Here is a 27,503-nt window from a genome sequence, read left to right as displayed (position 1 = left end):
TGTTTTAGTTTTAATAGTAATGGATTTTGGGTTTTTTTAATTGTTAATTTCTTTTAATAAAAAAGAAGGGATTTATTTATTTGTTTGTTTGTTTGTTTATTTATTTCTATGCCGCCCAGTCCCAAGTTTTTCCTTATTTCCAGATTGCATTTCTTCTTGGTGAGGTTCCGCCCATTGCTTCTTGTACTACCTTCAGGTGGCATGGAGAATAAATAGATGCCATCTGCTCTGTGGCAGCCCTTTAAGGGTTGGGAAACTACTATTATATTCCCCCTCAGTTTTCTATTTGTTGAGCTAAACATACTCCTTCTCTTAGCCCTTGTTCATAGGATTTAGCCTGTAGGCCAGGGGTGTCAAACTCAATTTCATTGAGGGCCACATCAGGGCTGTGTTTGACCTCAGAGGGCCGGGGGAGGGCTTGCCCAGGGTGTGTGGCCATGGTGGCATGGCACGGGATTTGGGGGGCAGTAGTTTTAAAATGGCGGGGGGGGGGGAGACACTTAGGCTGTATGGAGCCCCAAAATTCCTCATGGCGGCCCTGATGACCATTATAACATTTTCTTGCTTGAAGTCAAAAAGAATTATTAAACTATACAAACCACTAATAATCACCAAAACCAGGAAAACCAAATTACCCATATCAATAAAGAAGCTACAACATCCCCCCCCCCCCAAAAAAACCCTCTTTAGGGCAAAAACAAAACTGGCTGTGTGGCTAACTTTAAAAATCTTAGACTGTCTACTGGTGACCTCACCCCATTCCAAAGAGGTCTGTAAGAGGGGTGCATAAGGGCAGCAGAGTGCCTACCATCCCTGTCCTAATGTTCCCTTTTATTCCTATTCAGTACATGTATTGAAATCATGTTTATACTCATTTATCTAATCTAATACATGCTTGACTAAATAAATAAAATAAAATCCATGCAGTTCAACATTAAACCACTGGAGGGCCACAGGTGGATTCTAGAGGAGGGTGAGAAGGGAGTGACATGCTTAATCTTGCCTCTCTAGGACTCCGCACTCTCTCTGTTTAACCCTTTGAGTTTAGTCTTGAATAGAAGAGACCCGGCTGTGGTCCTGGGTAATTGGTGGATGTTTTCCCATTCACAGGAAGGCAGGAGATTTTCACGCAGAACACGTAAGATATATTTATTGATGTTTTTTATTTATTTATTTAATTTATTTATTATTTGGATTATTATGCCGCCCCTCATCGAAGACTCGGGCCGGCTTACAACATAATATATATGCCCTCATCCAGGTTCAGTCTTCTATGTCCCGAGAGTGGGGGAGCCCAGATCCCATGTGCCTCTGTCCGCCATTCTATGCTCGTAACAGGCGGTGTGGGAGGGAAAGCAGACTGCCAGACAAGCTGTTTGGTCTCCAGTTGTGTTGTCCCCAGAAAGTAATCCATATCCCCAGGAAGAAGGAGAGTATTTCGGGGAGGCAATCATGCCCCGTTTCCTAGGAAAAGCTCGGTAGGGGGAGAGGGTGAACTTGCATCACAAGCAGGAAAGAAGAAAAGTTTTACAAAGAAGGAGATGCAGAAGATTGTGCCTGCATTCTTACTATGTGCTGGATGGTATTAAAAATAGGTCCTCTGTCCTCTGCAGTTCAATTTGTCTTAGCAAGGTGTAGGAAGTTAACCCCCACCCGTCTCCTAGAAAAAATGAAATATCCTAGGAAATATTTTAAAAGCAGATTATATCGCATATCACCGGAAACATGATTTTACGCAAGGAAAAAGACCCACTCTTAGTAGCCCCCACCTTTGTCAATGTGCCCGTCAAGGAATGGCCCAGCTCACCTTTGTTAAAAGATGGACTAATCTATTCTACATAACAAACCTCCTCCTGACAGAGCCATATGAGGAATTGCCCAAAGAGCTTTCATTCTACCATCACCCAGCAAAGGGCCAGCCAAACCCAAACTCAAAAACACAGCCTACAATGTTGCCCTTGCATGGCACCATGGGAATCCGACAGCCAATCAGTGCATTTCTTGCACAGAAGCAGGAGGGCCTCAGGACAGGGCCTCATAGAACATAAAACAAAGAACTTTCCAGAATTTCTCTCCCCCCCCTCTGGATCTAACATCTGGAAACATGTGATCCACCTTTTGTACACAGGAGCTCATGACATGTGCACCTGTGCCATGTGTTCCTGTCCACCATTAAACCTCCTTTCCAAGCAACCTCCATGATTCCAGTATCTTTTTCCCCACTTGGAACTGAATCCAGAAGAATATTAAGGAGAGAAGCAACTTGGAAGGAACTAAGGAGAAAATTCCTGGGGTTAGAACAATTGATCAATGAAACAATTTGCCTCCAGAGGTTGTGAATGCTCCAACACAGGACATTTTAAAGAAGAGATTGAATTGCCATTTGTCTGAAGTATTGTAGGGTCTCCTACCCAAGCAGGAAGTTGGACTAGAAGACCTTCAAGGTGCCTTCCAACTCTGTTGTTGTTGTTGTTTTTATTATTATAATTTGTTATTGTTTCCAACAGTGAGTAAAGGAACCAGGAAATAATCTTAATTTACTTTACATCAACCCTTGTGTTTCACTCAAACTCACCACCCATAGTTTCTCTTTGGGCTTAAGCCAACCTTTTTGTGAACCTGCCTGCTTATAATAATGTAATTTGACTCTAAAAAAGCAAGCTCTGAAGAAAGGGAAATGGAACATCCTAAGCAAGACTCACTTCATTGGCTTTCATTTTATGTGAACTTTCATGGTTTGTTAATGTGTTCAGGCATTGGGCAGGGGTCCAATGAACAAGTGGAGGCACTCATGGCTTCTATGGCCTTGTCCACTTCACAGTGTCAATCTCATCCCCCACAATGGGACTAAGGCTTCCCCAGTCATCCAGTCACCTTGCTTGATATTGCCCAATTGCAATCCAGGTCCACCCGAATGTGAGTGATTTTGTCGGTCAGAAACAGAAAAAATTCTTCGGCTCTGCCCTGCAAGGGGTTTTCCGCTGTCTCCACATCAAGAAGGGAGCGGGTCACCCTAAACAGGCGGCCAGGTGAGAATCTGTGGATGCAATAAGAGCAGAAAAATATACACATTTTGCCGCCCTTGTCACCACTAGATAAGTCCTAATGTAGGCTCTTAGTAGTTTTTGGTCAGACTCGGATTTACTGACCCTCCAGCGTCGCTCTAGGTATCAAATTAATTGCTCTATCAGGATTAATTGTTCTGTCAGGAAATTTATCCCTATTTTTAAGTTGCTTCTTTTCTTGATTAGTTTCCACCCATTGCTTCTTCTCCTGCCCAAAGTTGTTTTGGGGAATAACTAGATTCACTCTACTTTGTGGCAATCCTGGAGATATTGGAAAACTACTACCCTGTCTCCCCTAGTTCTTCTTTTCATCAAACAAGACATACCCAGTTTGCAACCGTTCTTCATATATTTTATCCTCTGGTTTAATCATCTTTGTTGCTCATTTCTGCACTCCTCTTTAGGGTGTATATATATTTCTTGGTTTTTAAAAGCAAGCCCTTCTTTGAGGGAGAGAGAAATAGAAAAAAAAGTGTTCGGAAATGCATTTATTCAGTGCATTCCATTCCAAATTTTGATGAGGGTCAATTTCATAGTTTGCAACACACACAAAATTACCCATAGAAACTAACCGCTCAGGACCACTGTAATCTTTCACCAGCTGAAAAATTATTATTGAATTGATTGAATGGTTAAATGCACCATTTTTTAATTCTTTATTTAGTTTTTGGTCTCAGATACGTAAATTGGAAGCGATTTCTACAGCATTTTACAGAGACAATGTTCTCTTCAACCAAGAGGGCTGAATGGTTTGTTCTCAGGCTAGATGAATGCTCCAATGAATGAAGAAAGCATTTGAAGATCCTCAAGATTCCTTCAACCTATTTGTAATTGTGTAATAGGACAGAGGAAGAATGGCAAGCTATTTAGCAAATGAGAGAACTGGAAAAAGCCCTTCTGGTGCTCAGTCTGGGAACCGTGGGGAGATCTGGGGAAGACCTGGGCAGAAGATGTTGGAGGAGGAAACCATCGTTTCACAAGTTCATGCCTGGAATTTCAGGAGCCTCCAATATCAGGAGGATGAGGGTCCCCGAGGACTTTGCAGCCGACTCCACTACTTTTGTAGTCGATGGTTGAAACCAGAAAAGCACACAAAAGCGCAGATGCTGGATCTGGTAGTTCTGGAGCAGTTCCTGGTACTTCTGCCCCTGCAGATGCAGAATTGGGTGTGGGAGTGTGGAGCAGAGACCAGCGCCCAGGCGGTGGCCCTGGTGGAAGGCTTCCTCCTGAGCCAGGCGGAGGAGGAGAAGAAGGAGCAGGTTGAGTTGCAGGTGAGATAATTTCATCTCTGTAGCCTAGATGTAATAAAGTGTTTGAATTCTATGCTCCTCATTACTAGTTCTCTAGCATTCATAAGATTTCACTAATTCTTGAAGGATGTTGTTCAATTATCATTTCCTAGAAGAAAGATTGGGACAGCCTTTTCTTTCTTCTTTTCCAACCTAACTGATAGACATTGGGTGCATTTAAGTGGTGTTGAAAGAACAGAACAAGAATCTATTTCATGGTTTGTGTGGTCCTTTCATTCTTCTTCTTTTCTCTGACTTATATTTCAAGCCCTTCACTGTGGAGAACAGAGATCCTGAGGGAAGGGGGCATCTATCTGATACCCCTGGGGAACTGTTTTTCTTGAGGCCTACTCAGTTTGAAACAAATCAAGAAATATGCACAGGTAATACAAGACTCTCCCATTTCCCATAGAGATCTCAGCTGGCTCATCTTCTCTATGTCTTTGATATTATAACACCTTCCTCCCATTTTGTTAATTTTGCATTTTAAAATTCTCTGTCCCTCACAGGGGAGAATAGAGTGAGGCTGACTCTTCCTTATGGTGAAGATGAAACAATAGTTGAACCTCCAAGTCAAGTAAGAGAAGGAAAATTATTTATTAGATTTGAATTCTCCCTTTTCTTCAAAAATTCAAGCTAGTCTACCTCCTTCCATTTTTTCTTCTCATTTGGATGCCTAATTTTCATGACCCCAAGCAACAAAACTTCCAAAGAGGTTGTTCATTAGGATTTTTTTTTTAAAAAACCAATACTTTTTAAACATATTCTTTATACTAATTATACTCCACACATTTTATTTTTTTTACACAACCCTTCAAAAGGCCCATTTTTTGTCATTCTCGCACTTGGAAAGATGCTAAAAAATGTAATATTTATTCTGATACATTATCATTTTAAAATGCTTTGTTGCAAAGTTCATATTTTAGGAGCTTTCGAAAGCTCCTAAAAACTCACCTATGTCGCCAGGCATGGGGAAACCTATACACCCCTTAGCTACTATGGTTTTTTATGTATGGTTTGTTCTGTGGTGTGATTGTTTTTTATAAGAAGGGTTTTAAATTGCTTTTTAACATTATATTTCTACATTGTGTATTGTTGTGAGCCGCTGCAAGTCCTTGGAGAGGGACAGCATACAAATATAATAATAATAATAATAATAATAATAATTATTATTATTATTATTATTATTATTATTATTATTATATTGTATTTTGCAAATATAATGTTTACATTAAAAAGATGTAACAAAAATAAGTTCATCGGGTTAAAAGAAAAGGTAAAATTGATTGAAAGTGGCCATACAGAAGAGGCTTGGTACAAGATTTATTGTGAAAGTCCCCTGTGGATACAAAGGTGAAGAAATGTTCTCCTTAGGAAATGTTCTCTTTCTTTGTTTCACATTCAGCCAATGGCTCATACTAATAGCAGCTTCCTTGCTATACAGGAGTATGTATGTATGAAGCGTTTTGTGTCTCTGGGTATTGATGGCACTTTACTAAATCTGCCAATATACACACATGCACACAAACAAAAAAAACCCACAGAGACACACATAGATAGTAACCCACATCTTGAATTGTAAACGGAGACTAATCAGTAGCCAGTGCAGCACGCGGATTCTGGGTGTTATGTAGGTGTACTTAAGTACACCCATAAAAGCTCGCGCGGTTGCATTCTGGACTATCTGGAATCTCCGAACACTCTTTGAGGGTAGCTATCACATCCACCACTTCACTGAATTGGCATGGGGTGGAGATGTATAACTGGGTATCATCAGCGTACTGATGATACCTCACCCCATGCCGTTGCATGATCTTGTGCAGCGGCTTCATGTAGATGTTAAATAGTAGGGGGGTGAGGACGGACCTCTGTGGCACCTCACAAAAGAGAGGCCGAGGGGTGGACCTCTGTCTCCCCACTAACACCGACTGCGAATGACTGGAGAGATAGGAGGAGAACCACCATAGAATGGTATCTTCCACTCCCAGTCCCTGGATGCTATCAAAGGCCACTGAGAGGTCAAGGAGCACCGGGATAGGGTAATATCCACTATCCCAGGCCGGTCAGAGATCATCCATCAGTTATACAGAGGGAAAAGGATCTTTTATGGAATGGCAAAAAAGGTCCGGACAAAAGCTGCCTAAAATATTTTTTTCAGTCAAATCCTTTTTGTTCTGTCCATTTTCTCATCTCAGTCCTGGAATTCTACTAAGCATAGACCTTAGTGCATAATTTTGCTTTGGGAATTTATAAACAAATGGGCAGGTCTTGCAGTCCCTCCCAGGCCTATTCTGTACTATTTTTTTTCCAGGGGGGTCTTGTGCCCTTTGAGGATGTGGCTGTTTATTTCTCGGAGGACGAGTGGTCTCAGCTGGATCTTCACCAAAAAACTCTGCATTGGGAAGTCATGCTGGAGAATTACAGAAACACAGCTTCTTTAGGTAATATTCTCTATTCTCCAGGCAGAGTTCAGGAAGACATGATGCAGCTATATGCCATTGGCTGTTTCTTATTTGAATATAGAAACATAGAAACATAGAAGTCTGACGGCAGAAAAAGACCTCATGGTCCATCTAGTCTGCCCTTATACTATTTTCTGTATTTTATCTTAGGATGGATATACTGTATGTTTATCCCAGGCATGTTTAAATTCAGTTACTGTGGATTTATCTACCACGTCTGCTGGAAGTTTGTTCCAAGGATCTACTACTCTTTTAGTAAAATAATATTTTCTCATGTTGCTTTTGATCTTTCCCCCAACTAACTTCAGATTGTGTCCCCTTGTTCTTGTGTTCACTTTCCTATTAAAAACACTTCCCTCCTGGACCTTATTTAACCCTTTAATATATTTAAATGTTTCGATCATGTCCCCCCTTTTCCTTCTGTCCTCCAGACTATACAGATTGAGTTCATTAAGTCTTTCCTGATACGTTTTATGCTTCCACCATTCTTCCACCATTCCAGACCTTCCACCATTCTTGTAGCCCGTCTTTGGACCCGTTCAATTTTGTCAATATCTTTTTGTAGGTGAGGTCTCCAGAACTGAACACAGTATTCCAAATGTGGTCTCACCAGCATTCTATATAGCGGGATCATAATCTCCCTCTTCCTGCTTGTTATACCTCTAGCTATGCAGCCAAGCATAATCTCGTGAGAAGGAAAAGGAAAAGATATGCTATTTTGCTGCTCCTGGTATGGAAATAGACCAATGGCTTTTTGCTTAAATGCATCCTGTGCCATTTGTCAACTGTTGAGATTTTCTATTTCGATTTAAACCTGCCAGTGATAAAGTAATTCCCTGGTTTCAGGTCATGCTAAACTCTGTTACAGGGATTTCATATTTTTTGGCCCAGGTGCTTCCATACTATGAAGGATTGCAGTTCAATTAATTTTTTTGGACTTTGCTTCCATTTCATTTCTATCCTGAGTCTTGGAATTAGGGCAATCTGGTCCCATTTTTCAATTGCAAACATGCTGTTTAGGGTTAATACAAGAATTCTTAAGTTTTCTTTCTCTTCCATCATGTGATCTTTGGCAGGAAAAAATTAAAACATGAATGGAAGGTAGATTTGTATAGGAGGAAAAAAACGAGTTTCAAAGTTAATACTGAGAGGCAGTGTCCCCTCTAATTTTTTTGGGGGGTGAGCGGAAAAGTATAGTGTCTGAGCAGCAGTCCCTTTGGGACTGGGCGGCACAGAAATAATAAACAAACAAACAAACAAACAAATAAAAAACCCACCCTGTTTTGCCTCAGAGAATTTCAAAATAAAATACTGTACTGTGTGTCTATAACAGTGAGCTCATAATAGGGCAACTCTATCAATATCAAAATGCCCCTTAAATAGTTGAGCTAGTTTCAAACTAGATTTTGATTTTCTTTCTTTCTTCCTTACTCCCATTCTTTTTCTTTTTCTTTTCCTTCCTCTCTTTTTTCTATCTGTTTCTCTCTCTTCCTCTCTTTCTCTTTCTCTCCTTCCCTCTCACTCTTTCCCTGTCAACTTCTGGGCAGGTTTGGAAAACTCTGAGTTGATGATGATTTTTAAGTGAGCGATTGCTCACTGCTCAGCTTAGAGGGAACTATGTTGAGAGGGCTCATCCTTTATTGGCCCACCTCCAATAAATCTTAGGTTTTCTAAAATTGCTTTCTTCGATGTTTCTCCTTCATTCTTAACTTTGCTAACATTATTATTCCTCTTTTCCCTTAAAGGTTATAGTGGGCAAGAGTATAAAGAGACGATTGAACCATTCCAAAAGTTCAGACTTGGGAACAGAACAGAGAAGCCAGCAAATCAAATGGAACAACAAAGGCAGAAGAGAAACCCATCAAATAATTGGAATAAGGAAAGCCCATCTTCAGTTGATGCTCAGTTGCAAGGTTTTGTTGACCAACTAGGAAAAATAGAGAAACAATATATTGGGCTACGTGCAGGACCATTCAAAGACACATTATATGTAAATGAATATTATCCAACACAACCAAAACCAGAAGATTATATAGGTAAAAACAATGGAAAAAATTACAGTGGGACATTAACTCTTTCTAGAGAAAGAGTGCATGTAGGAGAGAGGCCATTTGAATACATTGAGTGTAGAAAGCCCCAATGTGGTCATCTTACTTCCCATAACAGAAGACATGTAGGGGAGAAGTGTGGAAATGATGTGGAGAAGTGTGGAAAGGATTTCATTAAAACTAGTGATCTTACATCCCATCAAAGTATCCACACAGGGGAGAAGCCATATAAATGCATGGAGTGTGGAAAGGACTTCGTTAGAAACTGTAAACATATACGCCATCAAAGGATCCACACAGGACGGAAGCCATATAAATGCATGGAGTGTGGAAAGGACTTCATTAAAAGCAGTAATCTTACATCACATCAAAGGATCCACACTGGAGAGAAGCCATATAAATGCATGGAGTGTGGAAAGGACTTCATAAGAAGCAGTAATCTTATATTCCATCAAAGGATCCACACTGGAGAGAAGCCATATAAATGCATAGAGTGTGGAAAGGACTTCATAAAAAGCAGTGATCTTACACGCCATCAAAGGATCCACACAGGGGAAAAGCCATATAAATGCATGGAGTGTGGAAAGGACTTCATTACAAGCAGTAATCTTAAATCCCATCAAAGGATCCACACTGGAGAGAAGCCATATAAATGCATGGTGTGTGGAAAGGACTTCATAAAAAGTAGTGATCTTAAACGCCATCAAAGGATCCACACAGGAGAGAAGCCATATAAATGCATGGAGTGTGGAAAGGACTTCATTACAAGCAGTGATCTTACATCCCATCAAAGGATCCACACAGGGGAGAAGCCATATAAATGCATGCAGTGTGGAAAGGACTTCAGAACAAACTCTGAACTTACACGCCATCAAAGGACCCACACAGGGGAGAAGCCATATAAATGCATGGAGTGTGGAAAGTGCTTTAGTTCCAGCAGTTATCTTACTACTCATAGAAAGATCCACATGGGAGTGTTGTGGTTGGCTCACAGCCAGTTCCTCTGGTAACAGATTTTGAACTGGATGTACCAGGTCCGTCGGAGCATTGGAGACCCGTGTGGCTCCTGGAGGGTTCGGACGGTGAGGAGAAAGGGGAGATGGAAGCTAAAGGTGTTTGAGAGGTAGAGGCCCTTGCAGTGTCTGTGGAACCCCCAGTTAGAGCCTTGTTTGGATCAGATGATGAATGTGAAGGGTTATGGGACAGCAGGAGCAGCTTTGCAGATGCAGAAGAAGATCTTAAACACAGCTGGGAGTAATTAGGGAATCCTGCAGCAGGTTTTAAAGGGGAGGTTTTGTGGGGAAGCTTTTTGCAGGAGTTACTGTTTGTGGTTTAACAGAGAAAACAAAAGAGATCCGGAGTTACGTCTCTAAATCAACATCTTCCATTCTTGGAAAACAGCCCAGTTTTTGGACACTTGTGTTTTGAAAGACTGTAGCTCTTGAAGAACATAGTCAGTACCTTTGCTGTAGCCCGGTTTGGAGGCATTCTTTACAAACCTTGTGTGGTTTGGAACATTTGTTATCTACTTGGTAGATGTTGTGGTTAGCTCTGGCCCTGCTCCTGCCCCAAGGACTGTGGATGTGGAGGAGACATCCACATGCTGCAGGCCTGTTTTGCCCCCGGTGGAATCTGCTGATGAAGGCTTCTCTGACCAAGAAGACATGAGTGGCAGGGAGGAGGAGAGTGTGGCAGACAGCTCAGAAGGAGATCAATTATCTAGCTCCTCCTTGGATTCAGAACAAGAATTAATGATACAGCCACGCATGCCGAGAGCGATGCATAGGCAACAACAACTGAGAGATTATTATCAAAGAAAATGAGGCCACCTGTGGTTGGGTGGGGCTGTGGTAATTAGGGTGGCTGCTATAAATAGCAGCCTGTGGGTTTGGCCATTGTGGAGGATTATCTGATCCTTGTGTTTCGTGACTGCTTTACTGACTTTGACTTTTTGTGTGCTGATTTTTCCCCGCTTTGAAACTAAACCAGAGCAAAGTGTGTTTCACTTTGTGAAAGAAGGACTGTGAATTGCCTCACAGCTGCAAGCTAAGTATCACAGAACTGATAAGGGACTTGTTCAAATTACCAGTTTGTTTTGAGACGAGTGCTCTTTGCTATACAAAAAGAGGGCTTAGTTTAAGTGAATTTTCATTATAAAGAACATTGTTTTGAATTTTAAAACGTGTGTGTGTCTGAAATTTGTACCTGTGCATTTTTGGGAGGAGTCTACCAGAGAGCCCGACAGAACAGTAGATAACCCCGACCTTTTGGTCATAAAAAGACATTCTTCTTGTGGCTCTCAGCCAAATTGTAAAGCAATATATTTTGTGTTTTGGAAACCTCCAGTCTGTGTGTGTGTTTTTGTCTTCCCTTGCTGCTCAACCAGTGTCAGGCAGAACAGGGAGTAGCCATATGACAGCAGAGAGGATGGCAAGACTTTTACTTACAGGAATCAACTGGCTGGTAATAAAAAGATCTACACAGATTTCAGACAGACTAGTAGTCTTTCTTCCCATAGGAACATCCATAAAAGGATGAAGTCATATAAGTGCATGGAGTGCGGAGAGAGAGCGACAGAAGCAGGAATGATGTAATTCCCCATAGAGATACAATTGGTTTAGAATCTATGTTAATTCTAGATTTCATTTGCTACATCCATGGATTTTCTTTTCAATAGTTTCCTGCCACTCAGTTGTTCCTTTCCACTTCATTACACACAAAGTGTTTAAAATGTCCTTTTTCTGACATTTTTTTAATAAGCAGCGTCAGCGTTCCAAATAACATCTGAGAAATAAATCCAGAGTCCAGACCTTGGCCTTCTTCCAAGTTCCAATTTATTCTCAGAGTCATATTGGTTATGTACCGTAGTTAAACCACTATTACCTTTTCCTACAGTTCCCTACCCAGGTTAAGGGTCATCCATCATACCCACCCCCACAAGTTCATCACGTGGATAGATCTGATTAACTGCACATCCACAGACCTCCTCCATACTTCAGTTGGTGCTGAACAAAGGATGACCTTGAATCTTCAAGAGGCTAATCTATTTCCCCCTCATGCAACCACCCCTCCCAGTTCCCACTGTGCTACTCTAATTGTGGCACAGATTTACAGAGTTGGAACGGACCTTGCAGGTCATCGAGCCCATCTAGCTTTGGAACCTGTCTAGGGCAGTGATAGCAAATCTATAGCACAGGTGACACACAGACCCATATCTCCTGGCAAGTGAACTGTTGCCCTAGATCAGCTCCATCGTGCGTGTGTGTGCCAGCCACCTGTTTTTTGGCTTGCACAGAGGCTGTGGGAGGGCGTTTTTGGCTTCCAGAGAGTCCCTGGGGGGATGGTGGAAGGTGTTTTTACCCTCCCCCAGCTTCAGGGAAGCCTTTGGAGCCTGGGGAGGGTGAAACATGAGCCTACTGGGTGAGATCATCCAAGGGCATGGGGTGAGGTATCATCAATATGCCGATGATACCCAGTTATACATCTCCACCCCATGTCCAGTCAACGAAGCAGAGGAACTGATGTGCCGGTGCCTGGAGGCTGTTGGGGCCTGGATGGGTGTCAACAAACTCAAACTCAACCCAGACAACACTGGAGTGGCTGTGGGTCTTGCCTCCCAAGGACAATTCTATCTGTCCGTTCATTACCCTGGGGGAAGAATCATTGACCCCCTCATTGCTTATTTGACCCCTATGACAATCATCAAGTGTTGTTCCACATGATTCTTGACAAACGTATCTTTTTCTTTTATGTACGCTGAGAGGATATGCACCAAGAAAAATTCCTTGTGTGTCCAATCACACTTGGCCAATAAAAATTCTATTCTATTCTATAAAATAAAATCCATGCAGTTCTACATTGGACCACTGGAGGGCCACAGGTGGATTCCATAGGAGGGTGAGAAGGAAGTGACATGTTTAAGCTCGCCTCTCTAGGACTTTGTAGTCTCTCTCTTTAACCCTTTGAGTTTTGCATGTGGTAAAACTGGAGGAAAGTCTTGAAGAGAAGAGATCCAGCGGTGGTCCTGGGTGACTAGTGGATGTTTTCCGATTAAGAGGGAGGCAGGAGATTCTCACGCTGAAGAAGTAAGAGATATTGATTGACTGATTGATTATTTGGATTTATGTGCCGCCCCTCCCTGAAGACTCGGGGCGGCTTGCAACATACATGCCCTCATCCAGGTTCAGTCTTCTGTGTCCCGAGAGTGGGAGAGCCCAGATCCCATGTGCCTCTGTCCGCCATTCTCTGCTCGTAACAGGCGGGGTGGGAGGGAAAGCAGACTGCCAGACAAGCCGTTTTATCTCCAGTTGTGTTGTCCCCAGAAAGTAATCCAGATCCCCAGGAAGAAGGAGAGTATTTCGGGGAGGCAATCATGCCCCGTTTCCCGGGAAAGCTCGGTAGGGGGGGAGGGTGAACTTGCATCACAAGCAGGAAAGAAGAAACGTTATACAAAGGAGATGCAGAAGATCCTGCCTGTATTCTTACTATGTGCTGGATGGTATTAAAAATAGGGCCGGAGTCCTCTGCAGTTCAATTTGTCTTAGGACGTATAGGAAGGTAGCATGCTCTCTCGTAGAAAAAATGAAATATCCTAAGAAATTTTTAAAAGGCAGATTATATTGAATATAATCTGCTTTTTTTAAAATATACATACTTTTAGGTAAGGACCCACTCTTGGTAGCCCCCATCTTTGTCAATGTGCCCATCAAGGAATGGCCCAGCTCACCTTTGTTAATAGATGGACTAATCTATTCTACATAACAAACCAACTCCTGACAGAGCCATATTAGGAATTGCCCAAAGAGCTTTCTTTCTACCATCACCCTGCAAAGGGTCAGCCAAACCTGAACTCAAAAACACAGCCTACATTGTTGCCCTTGCATGGCACCATGGGAATCCGATAGCCAATCAGTGCATTTCTTGCAGAGAAGCAGGAGGGGCTCAGTGCGGGCCCCCATAGAACATAAAACAAAGAACTTCTCAGCATCCCCCCTCCATTAAATCTGGAAACGTGATCCCCCTTTTCTGGGCAGGAGCTCATGCCATGTGCTCCTCTCCACCATTAAACCTCCTTTCCAAGCAACCTCCATGAATCCAGTGTCTTTTCCCCCACTGGAACTGAACCCAGAAGAAGGCGATTAAGGAGAGAAGCAACTTAGAGCTAAGGAGAAAATTTCTGGCAGTTAGAACAATCGGTCAGTGGAATAGCTTGCCTACAGAGGTTGTGAACACTCCAACACTGGAAGTTTTTAAGAAGAGATTGGTTAACCATTTGTCTTAAGTGGTGGAGGGTCCCCTGCCCAAGCAGGGGATTGGACTGGAAGACCTCCAAGATCCATTCCACCTCTGTTGTTATTGTTGTTATAATTATTTTTATCATTTCCAACTGTGGGTAAAGGAAACAGGAAATAATCTTAATCTTCATTCCTTCAACCCGTGTGTTTCACTCAAGCTTACTACCCCCAGTCACTCTTTGGAGTTAAGGCAATCTTCGTGAACCAGCCTGCTTATTATAATATAATTTGACTCTTAAAAAGCAAGCTCTGAAGAAAGGGAAATGGAACATCCTAAGCAAGACTCACTTCGTTGGTTTTCATTTTATGTGAACTTTCATGGTTTGCTAATGTATTCAGGGATTGGCGTGTTGTGTGAACCCTGCTTGCAGGTATATAGATATAGAAATACAGAGTTGGAAGGGACCTTGGAGGTCTTCTAGTCCTACCCCATGCTTAGGCAGGAAACTATACCACTTCAAAAAAATGGTTTTTGTAGCGTCCTCAATCTACGACCCCTCTATTCCTCTACCTATGACCCCATGATCCTCTAATCCTTGACCTATGACCCTACGCTCCTTTAGTCCTCAACGTACAACCCTTTCCTCCTCAACTTCCTATCGCACCAGCTGCAGCTTCAACCTGATTAGTTGAAGCTGAAGAAGCCGGAACACAGAAGAAAACGACACCTCCTGTTGGCCCCACATTTGACATCTTCCCTATAAATAGGGAGCTATCATCCACAGTTGTTCTGACTTCTGCCTCAGCTGTGTTGTTGCTGAATAAACAGTTGCTTCTTCCTGACATGCCCCTCTGTGTTTTTCCTCAAGCTAGCTGACTCCAGTGTTGGAGCATTCTCTGGAGGCAAGTCGTTCCACTGATGATTGATTGATTGATTGCATTTATACCTGATGAATTGGACAAGGCCATTGGAGCTATGAGTACCGCCACCTGTTTACTGGATCCGTGTCCCTCTAAGTTGGTTTAGGCCAGCAGAGAGGTGACACGGAGCTGGGTACAGGAGATTGTCAACGCTTCTCTGAGGAGGGGCTCCTTTCCGGCTCCCTACAAGGAGGCACTTGTGTGCCCCCTCCTTAAGCCTTCCCTGCACCCAGCCATTCTTAACAACTATCGCCCAGTCTCCAACCTTCCCTTTATGGGGAAGGTTGTTGAGAAGGTGGTGGCGTTTCAGCTCCAACAGTGCTTGGAAGAAGCCGATTATCTAGGCCCTCAACAGTCAGGATTCAGGTGCGGCTACAGCACGGAAACTGGTTTGATTGCGCTGATGGATGATCTCTGACTTCTCAGCGGCTTTCGATACCATCGACCATGGTATCCTTCTGCACCGGCTGGAGGGTTGGGAGTGGCAGGCACTGTTTTACAATGGTTCTCCTCCTACCTCTTTGGTTGGTTGCAGTCAGTGTTAGTGGGGGGTTATAATTATTATAATTATATTATTATTATTATTATTATTATTATTATTATTATTATTATTATTATCCTGTCACCCCATGTCGTTCTTTTCATCAAATTAGACATACCCAGTTTGCAACCGTTCTTCATATGCTTTATCCTCCAAGTTAATCATCTTTGTTGCTCATTTCTGCACTCCACTTTAGGGTGTGTGTGTGTGTGTGTGTATATATATATATTTATATATATTTATATATATATTTGTTTTCGTAGATTTTCACGGGTATATGTATGTAGATTGTTCTGAGTTCGGGTTTTGCCCTGTGTAATATTATGAGTGTCTATGCGACGTTTCGGTGAAATCACATTCACCATCATCAGGCTGAAGTTTTAAGCTTCGTGTTGCTGATATATATTCATTGGTTTTTAAAAGGCAAGCCTTTCTTTGAGGGAGAAAGAAATAGAAAACAAAAGTGTTCGGAAATGCATTTATTCAGTGCACTTCATTCCAAATTTTGATGGGGGTCAATCCCATAGTTTGCAACAAACACAAAATTGCACATAGAAACTAACTGCTCCGTGTCACCAGCTGACAAATTATTATTGAATTGATTATTATTGAATGGTTAAATGCACCATTTTCTAATTCTTTATTTGGTTTTCAGTCTCAGATACGTAAACTGGAAGCGACTTCTACAGTGTTTCATAGAGACAAAGTTCTCTTCAACAAAGAGGGCTGAATGGTTTGTTCTCAGGCTAGATGAATGCTCCAATGAATGGAGAAAGCATTTGAAGATCCTCAAGATTCCTTCAACCTATTTGGAATTGTGTAATAAGACATAGAAAGGATGGCAAGCCATTTAGCAAATGGGAGAACTGGAAAAAGTCCTTCTGATGCTCAGTCTGGGAGCCGTGGGGAGATCTGGGGAAGATCTGGGCAGAAGATGTTGGAGGAGGAAACCATCGTTTCACAAGTTCATGGCTGGAACTTCAGGAGCTTCCAATATCAGGAGGATGAGGGTCCCCGAGGACTTTGCAGCCGACTCTATTCCTTTTCCACTGGATGGTTGAGACAAGACAAGCACACAAAAGCGCAGATGCTGGACCTGGTTGTTCTGGAGCAGTTCCTGGCACTTCTGCCCCTGCAGATGCAGAACTGGGTGCGGGAGTGTAGAGCAGAGACCAGCGCCCAGGCAGTGGCCCTGGTGGAAGGCTTCCTCATGAGCCAGGCGGAGGAGGAGAAGGAGGAGCAGGTTGAGTTGCAGGTGAGATAATTTCATCTCTGGAGCCTAGAAGGAGTTTAAATATAATAAACAACGTGTTTGAATTCTATGCTCTTTATTACTAGTTCTCTAGCATTCATAGGATTTCACTAATTCTTGAGGGATGTTGTTCCATTATCCATTGCTTGAAGAAAGATTTGGAACAGCCTTTTCTTTCTTCTTTTACAACTTTTTTTTAAAAAAAATAAATTTTATTCATATACATACATACATACATACATACATACATACATACATACATATATATACAATACATCTGGGATCGACAAACCCAGGCGCCTGGTCGCCAGTGGCGCCTAGAAAATGTTGTCTGGCGCCTAGAAAATGTTGCCTGGTGCTTGAGGAGTTGAGAAGAAAAAATATTACTCTCAATCCAATCCCACCTCCTGCACGGAGTCATCCAATCGGAGGAAGCAGGGACAGTATCGCTCAGGCCGCCTTCCCCACTTTGCTCCGCCCCCCTTATGCTCCGGGACTGGACAGGGAGAGTTGGGTTACGGGGGAAGGATCGCTGTGGCCGGGGGCCCGTTCTCATCTCCCGCTACCTGTGTAAGTACATACAAAGGCCGTGCTCCCCGGGGAGACGCCGTGTGTGAGGGGGTCTATATGTACATACAGTGTGTGCCCCACCATCCCCCCTCCCCGGCCGCGTTCAATGAGGCCGCAGTACTGTTTTGGGGGGATCTACTGCACGGATTTTCCTAGGACTAGCGTGTTAGTGATGCATAGCGCATCACTAACACGCTACTGCACCCACTTTAACATGATTTTTGCAGGTGACAGGTTCCCTTTAAGCACTGTGTGGAACGGTCATGCGCGCCTAGCGCGCATGACCGCAGCTGTTCCCTGCCCCCTGCACTGACGTCATCTTTCCAGAGCAGATAAGCGCCGGAAAGATTGCGACCGCAGCCTCTGCACCCTACTGCGCATGCGCGGCTTCTGTGAGCGCGCATCGCAGGCAGTTCATTCATTCACCTCCCGGAGCTGAACCAGGACGTGCAGGGAATCTTGCAAGACGTCGCTGGACATCGCAGCTCACCGCTGAGTAGGTGAGTATGTTGTTTCATTGATTTAGAAAAGTGTTGTTCCTACAAAAAAGGATTTGAAACTTCTTATGGTTAGAAAATAAAATACATGGATAAGAAGGCAGATTGATTTTTAATCTTCTCTAGAAGTGCTGAGAGACCCTATCCTGCTGGACCACCACTGAATGGAGTTTCCTACATTGCTAAATCTTTTTGTAAGTAGGGTATAGCAGTATATACACAGTATATGCTGTAATTATATGGTTACTATATGGCAGTATATTCACAGTGTATCCCATTACCAGTACTATATGGCGGACTGCGGAGTGCTGCTGGAAGAACAAAGTCGGGTGCCGCCAGGAGAACGAAGCCGGAGTACTGCCTCGTCCACTCGGACAAAGAAGGGTAAAGAGTTCATGTGTAAGTTATAATTGGCATAGCAGAGCAAAGTGCACATTTTTTTTTCTTTTCTGGGTTCAGGAAAAAAATGAAGCGCAGAGCAACAGAGAGAATACCAGAAAATGAAAAGCAACTGAAAATGACACAGTTCTTTACAAAGACCTCTCTTGAAAGCGCAGTGCAACAGGTAGAAAGTGCCGGGCAACAGGTAACTGAAGAAACAAGAGAAGACCCACCAGCAGAGGAGTCCCCATCAACAAGCCGTTGTCAAACTGCTGGACCCAGGAGATTTAGGCAAGAGTGGTGTAAAGAACTCGCATGGCTTAAATTTGACCATACAACTGGTATAGCTATATGCGAGATTTGTGCTTCCTTCCCTGGCATTGCTGACCAAGCATCTAGGATCGTAAAAGGATTTTCAGGACCCTTTAAACTTGAAACCTTCAAAAAGCACGCAAAGTCTCTCCAGCATCTAAATTGTGTGGAGGCTACACATGCAGCGTTGGCTCCAGAAGCTACTCCATTGGCTGCTTGTATAAGGAAAATGGATGAAGACATGTTTAAACATATGACCATTCTATTTAATGTGGCCTATTATATTGCCAAAAACAACAGACCTTTCACAGATTTTGAAGGGTTGCTAGAGTTGACGGAGAAATTAGGGAGTGCTGTGCGACAGGAATATGCAAACGATAAAAGATGCAAAGAATTCATTTCCCATATTGCAGAAATAATCAGGAAAAACCTAATCAGTGAGCTCAAAGAGGCAAAATATGTCAGCTTGATGCTAGATGGCTCAACTGACAAAGCAGGGGTTGAACAACTGATTCTGTATGTCAGGTACATCAAGGACAACAGGGTCAAAGAAGTATTTCTTTCTGTTTCTCCTCTTGAAATGGCTACTGCAGATGGATATTTAGAAGCGCTCACAGAAGAACTTAGAACACTTGGTCTTGTAGGCTGGCTTTCTTCAAGTCACTTGATTGCCATTGGTACAGATGGTGCTGCCAGCATGATTGGGACCGAAAATGGCTTGGTGCAGAAAATACGCCAAAACATCAGTCATTTAATTGGCATTCACTGTGTTGCACACCGATTGAACTTAAGTGTATTAAGTTCAGTAAAACAAGCTAAATTAATTGATGACCTTGACTCTATTTTAAAGAAACTCTACCAATTTTATCAATACTCACCTAAGAGAATGCGACAGCTGAAGCAAGTAGCAGAAAACCTGCAGCTTACAATTCTGAAATTCCAATACTTGCATAATGTCAGATGGGTAGCAAGCAAAGTCGGTGCTCTGTCTGCACTTGTCAAAGACTGGAAATGCGTGACAATCCACCTAGAAAGTGTGGCTGCGGAAAAAGACAGTGCCTCTGCAGCTGCCCATGGTTTACTGAGAAAGCTCACAGATTTTAAATTTGTTCACATGCTCCATTTTCTACTGGACTATCTGGAAATTCTTAAAAACTTGTCACTTATATTTCAAAGGGAAGAGCTTTTTTTAAGCACAATTGAGTTGCATGTGAAAAGCACAATTTCAACAATCAATTCACTTAGAGATGCACCAAAACAACATGAGGCCAGATTTGTCTCAGGAACATCTCTTCAAGGACTGTTTCAAAATGTACAGCTACATGGACTGAGCAACACTGTAGCTGCATCAATTCAGCAGGAAAAAGCTAATTTAATTAATCATGCAGTTAAATACTTGACAGTGCGATTTCTAAGTGATATAAATATTGAAAGATCCACCGCAGTGTTTGACACCTTTGCCTGGCCAGCAGGAACAACATTGCAAGACTACGGTGTGGTTGAGATTACTGCATTGGCTCATCATTTTCGTAAACAGCTATCTCCACCTGAAAGTGATGACCAATGCATTCACTCACTCCTCAATGAGTGGTATGAGTTTAAGGTCCTTGGAAAAGGAAAGAAACTGTGTGAGCTTCTGGATTTGGCACTCTCCAACACCGAGAGATTTCCAGTTCTGGGAAACCTGTTGTCGATTGTAGCGGTGCTCCCTGTCTCAACCTCATGTTGTGAAAGAGGATTTAGTTTGATGAACATGGTCAAAAATAAATTCAGATCAAGGATGCAAGAAGAAAGTTTAAGTGACTTGTTTATGATCACCATGAATGGGCCATCTGTGAAGGCGTTTGATCCTGCCAAGGCTGTGGACCACTGGTACTTCAGCTCTAAAATCACAAGGCATGTTCATGGCCACAAAACGCAAAGTGAAAAACACTAGAATGTTGCCTAAAATCTAAAATATCAAAATATAATATTTATTATCTTTAAAAGTAAAATGTTGTTTATAACGTTTGTAATGTTTTTTTTGTTAAATTAAAAACCAAGTTTGCTTAAAAAAAATTCTGGCTCCTAAATTTTTTGGCTGGCTCCTAGATTCTGAACAACTTTGTCGACCCCTGCAATACATAAATCAATACCACTACATTTAAAACAAAACCAACAGAAAAAAAGACATATAACAACGGTTCCAACTATGGTAACATTATATTATAGCTCTATTAAATTATTTGCATACGCCAGTTTTGAAAAAGAATACACATCTTGAATTATACAAAACATTCCATATCTTAATATTAAAAATAGATTCTAATACCAGGCAATAGTTTTGTCAAATAAATGTTTTTCTGATCTTATTTTAACCACAGTTTTTCCTTTTTTCTCTAACCACAAATAGAACCTCTCCCAACACTTATAAAAGTCTGATTCTTCCTTATTTTTGATTTCTAACGTTAATTTATCCATTTCTGCGCAGAGTATGACTTTTTCTGTGATCTCTTCCTCCTGAGGGATTTCTTGTCAAATCTAGCTAATTGTACAGGTGTTATATGCCGTCTGTAGTACATTTTGAACCAATTCTCTTTGTAAGTTGTGGCTAAAGTCATTTGTAAGTTTTCCCATGCTTGTTGCCAGATTTCAAATTCTATATTGTAACCAAACTTTTGTTCCCATTTCCTCATATTTAACTTTATTTTTCCCTTTTCCTTAATCTGAGAAAGTAAATAGCGATATATTTTCTGAATTGTTTTTTCCTGGGGCCCTAACAATAATTTGTCCAATATCTTTTCTTTCTGGATTCCTAAATCTCTCTTATCCTTTTCATATTTAGATTTAATCTGTAAGTATTCCCACCATTCTAACTAAATTTCTTCCTTATCTAATTCTGCTCTTGTCTTAATATTCCCTTCCTCTCTAACTATATGTTTATATGTAATTATTTTACCTAATTTTGTAAAGTTTGGGTGGGTATAAGCTTCCAAGGGTGAGAAGCAGTTCAGTACACCTCTATATTCTTGATTTTTAATTATTTGCCTTAATAAGAAATTAATAACTTAATAACGAATTTCTAATATAATATTTTGTGAAATATTTTCTCATTTTGCACTTTCCTTGCCATAAAAATGCATGCCAGCCAGAGTGGAGATCATGGCCCTCTAAAGTTAGTAGTCTAATTGATCCAATCTTTGATCCACATTGAAATAGATGCATTATAGTATTGTTTCCAAGCTGGTAAACTAAGGCCTCCGTCCTCTTTTGGCTTTTGTAAGTATTTAAGGTGAATTCTTGGTTTTTTATGTTGCCAAATAAATTTGCCGGCAAGTTTATTTAAATTGGTAATCTTGTTTAAGCTTTATAGGGATGGTCTTCTTTTCCAACCTAACTGATGGACATTGGGTGCTTTCAGTTGGTGTTGAAAGAACAGAACAAGAATCTATGTCATGGTTTGTGTGGTCCTTTCATTCTTCTTCTTTTCTCTGGCTTATATTTCAAGCCCTTCACTGTGGAGATCAGAGATCCTGAGGGAAAGAGGCATCTATCCAATACCCCTCGGGAACTGTTTTTCTTCAGGACTATTCAGCATGACTTCAGCATGAGAGATGGGACACATCAAGAAATATGCACAGGTAATACAAGATTCTCCCATTCCCCATAGAGATCTCAGCTGGCTCATCTTCTCCATGTCTTTGCTATTAGAGCGCCCCTCCTCCTATTTTGTTAATTTTGCATCTTGTGTCCCTCACAGGCGAGAATAGAGGGAAGCTGACTCTTCCTTATGGTGAAGATGAAACCATGGTTGAACCTCCAACTCAAGTAAGAGAAGGAACATTATTTATTAGATTTTTATTCTCCCTTTTCTTCAAAAATTCAAGCTAGTATACCTCCTTCCATTTTTTCTTTTCATTTGGGATGCGTAACTTTCATGACCGCAAACAACAAAACTTCAAAAGAGGTTGTTTATTAGGATTTTTTTTTAAAAAAAGACCAATACTTTTAAAAGATATTCTTTATGCTAGTTACACTCCACACATTTTAATTTTTTATTAAAACCTTCACAATGCCCACTTTTTGTCATTCTTTGACTCAATTTGTGCAAAGATGCAAAAAACCCACGTAATATTTATTCTGGTACATTATCATTTTAAAATGTTTTGTTTCAAAGTTCATATTGTATTGTGTTTTGCAAATGTAATGTTTACATTAAAGAGACTTAAGAAAATAAGTTCATCGGGTTAAAAGATAACTTACAATTGATTAAAAGTGGCCATACAGAAAAGGCTTGGTACAAGATTTATTGTGAAAGTCCACTGCAGCTACAAAGGTTAAGAAATGTTCTCCTTAGGAAATGTTCTCTTTCTTTATTTCCCATTCAGCCAGTGGCTCAGATTATTAGCAGCTTCCTTGCTATATGAAGAGTTTTGTTTCTCTAGGTATTGATGGCACTTTACTAAATCTGCCAATATATACACATACACACACACAAACATACACCCAGAAAAAAACCCCATAGAGACACACATAGGTAATAACCAACACCTTGAATTGTGAACGGATAATAATAATAATAATAATAATAATAATAATAATAATAATAATAATAATAATAATTGATTAGGTTTGTATGCCGCCCCTCTTGGAGGACCCGGGACAGCTCACAACAATAAATACTGGTACAAATCTAATATTATTAAAAGCTAGAATTAAAACCCCTTAATATTAAAAAACAATCAATGCTACACAATCATACCATTCTCAAGTGCTATAGTCAGCAGAGGGTGGGGGATCAGTCCCCCCATGCCTGGCAACATAAGGGGTCTTTAACATCTTGTGGAAGACGGGGAGAGTGGGGGCAATTTGAATATCCAGGGGGAGCTTATTCCAGAGGGCCCCGGCCGCCACAATTAAGGCTCTTCCCCTGGGTACCACCAGATGACATTTTGTAGTCAACGGGACCCGGAGAAGGCCAACTCCGTGGGACTTAATCGGCCGCTGGGACCCATCAGAAGGCAGTCCCATAGGTATTCTGGTCCAATGCCATGTAGGGCTTTATAGGTCATTACCAACACTTTGAATTGTGACCTGATAAGCAGCCAGTGCAAGCCGCAGAGTGTTGATGAGACATGGGCATACCTAGGGAGGCCCATGATAGCTCGTGCGGCCGCATTCTGCACGATTTGAAATTTCCAAACACTCTTCAGAGGGAGCCCCATGTAGAGAGCATTGCAGTAATTGAATCTCGAGTTGATGAGGACGTGAGCGACTGTGAGCAGAAACTCCCTGTCCAAATAGGACCGCATATGGTGCACCAGGCGAACCTGGACAAAAACCCTCCTCGCCACAGCTGAAAGATGAGGTTCTAATGTTAGAGTCTCTCCAAGGGGGTCAGTAATTCCCCCCCCCCCCAAGGTAATGGATGGAGAGATGAGATTATCCTTGGGAGGCAAAACCCACAGCCACTCCGTCTTGTCAGGGTTGAGTTTGAGCCTGTTGACAACCATCCAGACCCTAACAGCCTCCATGCACTGGCACATCACTTCCACCACTTCAGCAACGGTACATGGGGTAGAGATGTACAGCTGGCTATCATCAGTGTACTGATGGCACCTCACCCCATGCCCTTGGATGATCTCACCCAGCGGTTTCATGTAGATATTAAATAGCAGGGGGGAAAGTACCGACCCCTGGGGCACCCCACAAGGGAGAACCTCGAAGTCGACCTCGGACCCCCCACTAACACCGACTGAGATCGGTCAGAGAGGTAGGAGGAGAACCACTGCAAAACAGTGCCCCCCACTCCCAACCCCGAGAGGTCAAGAAGCACCAGGACAGAGGATAAACCCCTGTCCTGGGCCTGCCAGAGATCATCCATTAGCGTGATCAAAGCAGTTTCTGTGCTGTAGCCAGGCCTGAATCCTGACTGCTGAGGGCCTAGATAATCGGCTTCTTGCAAGGACCGCTGGAGCTGGAGTGACACCATCTTCTCAACAACCTTCCCCATAAAGGGAAGATACGAGACTGGACGATAGTTGTTAAGTACAGCTGTGTCCAGGGAAGGATTCTTGAGGAGGGTGCGCACAAGTGCCTCCTTGTAGGGAGCCGGGAAAGACCCCCCTCCCAAAAGAAGCATTGACAATCTCCTGGACCCAGCTCCATATCACCTCCCTGCTGATGTTCAATCAGATTCAGATTTACTCTTCTTCCATCTCTTCTCCAGACATCTCTTCTGGCGTTTCAACACCCGGAGTTCCTCGGTAAACCAAGGAGGTCTCTGGGGTCTAGTGCCACAGCGAGGTCGCAATGGCGCAATCCGATTAAGAGCCTCTGCTGCCGCCTTATTCCAGGCCACAGCAAGAGACTCTGCCGAACTGTATATGAGTGAATACGGTAAAACCGCAAACGCCCTCTGAAAGCCCTCTGGATCCATCAGGCGTCTGGGGCGGAACCACCTAATCAGTTCCTCCTCCCTGCGGGGGAGGATTGGAGGCTTTAAGTTAAGCCTTAGCAGAAAATGGTCTGACCATGTCATAGGCAAAGTATCTAAGCCTCTTAGTCTCAGACCATCACTCAACTGCTACGGGAGAAATATCATGTCAGGTGCATGCCCCCCCTCGTGAGTTGGACCCTGAACTACTTGGGTTATGTCCGTGGCTGTCATGGTGGCCATGAACTCCTGTGCTAGCTCAGAGGATTCGCCGAGCGATGGTATTGAAGTCCCCCAAGACAATAAGTCTGGTGAACTCCACCACCAGCCCGGCCACCTCCTCGAGCAGCACAGGCAGGGCTGATGACATGCAGTTGGGAGGAAGGTACATGAGCAACAAGCCCACCTGAACCCCTAGTTCCAACTTCACAAAGAGGGACTCACAACCTGCAGTCTCGAGAGCAGCGAGTCTGCGTAGGCTAATAGTCTCATTGGCTATAATAGCCACTCCTCTCCCCTCTTCCCTGAGCATATTTCAAAGAGAGGAACTCCTCCCTCTGGGCCCAGCCAGGTTTCAGTCACACATACCAGGTCGGCCTCCTCCATGATCAAAACTTGGATGAGGAGAGCCTTGTTCACAACCAACCTGGCATTTTGCAGCACTCATTACCAGAGCCCCGGGTTGAGTCTAGGGCAGTGTTTTTCAACCGGTGTGCCGCGAGACATGATCAGGTGTGCCGCGAAGCTCAGCTTCTGAGATCGGAAGCTGAGCTTTATTCTTCGCGCCCAGCTGGAGCTTCCCTGGCAGGGGCGGCAACAAATCTCCTTTGGGGTCCGGCAGGATGGCAGCGGTAACGGGAGGCTGTCAGCTGCAGCGGCCCCGGGCAGTCGCCGGGGAATGGCGGCGGCAAGCAAGAACTCCAGGGCGGAGGCAACGGCAGCACCCTGCCCAGCTGGAGCTTCCCAGTGGAGGTGGCAACAAGTGTCCTTTCGTGCCTTGCGGGAGGGCAATGGCAGCAAGAACCGGAGGCTGCCGGCTGCAGCGGCCCCAGGCAGTTGCTGGGGGATGGCAGCGGCGAGCAAGAGCTCCAGGGCGGAGCCACCAGCAGCACCCCGCCCAGCTGGAGCTTTCCTGGCGGGGGTGGCAACAATTGTCCTTTGGGGCCCGGCGGGAGGGCAATGGCAGCGGAAACAGGAGGCTGCCGGCTGCAGCGGCCCCGGGCACCGTTCCCTGTAGGCTGCACACCCCAAATGCCCCCCCGCACACCCTTTTCCAGGGGCGCGCAGGGAGCCGCAGCCACCCGCCCGCCTGCCCGATTTCCCTCCGCGCGGCTGGGGACGCGGATCCACCGCCCTCGCCAGCCGGATCTCCCTCCACCCGGCTGGGGAGGTGGATTCGCCACCCCCGCCAGCCCGATTTCCCTCCGGTGGCTGGGGACGCGGATCCACCACCTTCGCCAGCCCGATTTCCCTCCGCCCGGCTGGGGAGGTGGATTCGCCACCCCAATTTCCCTCCGGTGGCTGGGGACGCGGATCCACCGCCTTCGCCAGCCCGATTTCTTTCCGCCTGGCTGGGGAGGTGGATTCGCCGCCCCCGCCAGCCTGATCTCCCTCCGTGGGGGGGGGGCACGAACCTACGACCGGGGGCTGTCCGTCCGTGTTGGGTGGTGCAGGGCAGGCACAGGCAACCCCAGGGGAGGGAAGGAGGGAGAAAGAAAGAGAGGAAGGAAGGAAGAGAGAAAGAAAGAAAGAGGGATGGAGAGAGAAAGGAAGGAAGAGAGAGAAAGATGGAGGGAGAGAGAAATAGAGCGAAAGGGAGGAAGAGAGATTTTTTTGTCCAAACTTTTTTTAGCCCCCTCCCCCCCCCCCCCCAATGTTCCCCAGGATTTTCAAAATATGAAAAATGTGCCGCGGCTCCAAAAAGGTTGGGAAACACTGGTCTAGGGGACCGGAACATGGGATCGCTTTCAAGCAGCGTTCCCTCGTTCCCCTGAAATGTCCTGCCCCATGTCTCCCACCATATCTGCCTCTCCCCAGCAGCACCGGAATATTATTGCCCTCTTCCACCCTGGAGAAAGGTTCTCCCATCCCTCCCGCCTCTACATCGCCAGGCTGGCTGACCCAATCATCCATTTCGTTCATCATTCCATTCATCTCATACATAACTTCCATCTGATCCCAAACATCCATCTCTAAAATTACCCCACAACAAATTAATTAAAAATATAAAATTAAAAATGGTTAACTGGCTAATTATTAAATTAAACTGAGACAATTAGTATAATTTATTAATCAATTAATCTAAAATTAGTTCTACAAAAAATTCATCAATCAACCAATCGCTCCAGGTCAAGTTAATAAATAATGTCCTCCATAGCTCTTTCTTTAAGTCTGCTGTGTTATACGATCTTCCAGTATGGGCACAGTTCTTCAATAGTGATCTTCAAAGAGAACAAAGAATAAAGAAGATGGAAATGGGAGAGCAGAGATGACAAAGCAAGATCTTAATGTTCGCT

At 43.4% G+C, this 27,503-nt stretch overlaps 1 protein-coding gene and 1 pseudogene across 1 annotated transcript in view; both read left to right on the top strand.

Annotated features, from left to right (window-relative positions):
- LOC139159397 (zinc finger protein 729-like) overlaps positions 1–11,045 on the top strand; it is a 47,779-nt pseudogene extending 36,734 nt beyond the window's left edge.
- A 1,783-nt stretch (positions 11,046–12,828) lies between these two features.
- The window catches only part of LOC139160336 (zinc finger protein 420-like), a 30,075-nt gene continuing 15,400 nt past the window's right edge, over positions 12,829–27,503 (top strand). The window contains exons 1-4 of the mRNA XM_070738100.1: positions 12,829–12,949; positions 16,216–16,815; positions 22,060–22,192; positions 22,312–22,379. Of these exons, the coding sequence (XP_070594201.1) occupies positions 16,399–16,815; positions 22,060–22,192; positions 22,312–22,379 (618 nt within the window). The 5' untranslated portion in view covers positions 12,829–12,949; positions 16,216–16,398. The remainder of the gene's footprint in view (positions 12,950–16,215; positions 16,816–22,059; positions 22,193–22,311; positions 22,380–27,503) is intronic.

Source organism: Erythrolamprus reginae, chromosome 2 (genome assembly GCF_031021105.1).
Source record: "Erythrolamprus reginae isolate rEryReg1 chromosome 2, rEryReg1.hap1, whole genome shotgun sequence".
NCBI classification, from domain to species: Eukaryota; Metazoa; Chordata; class Lepidosauria; order Squamata; family Dipsadidae; genus Erythrolamprus; species Erythrolamprus reginae.
This window is presented reverse-complemented; position numbering and strand designations above follow the sequence as displayed.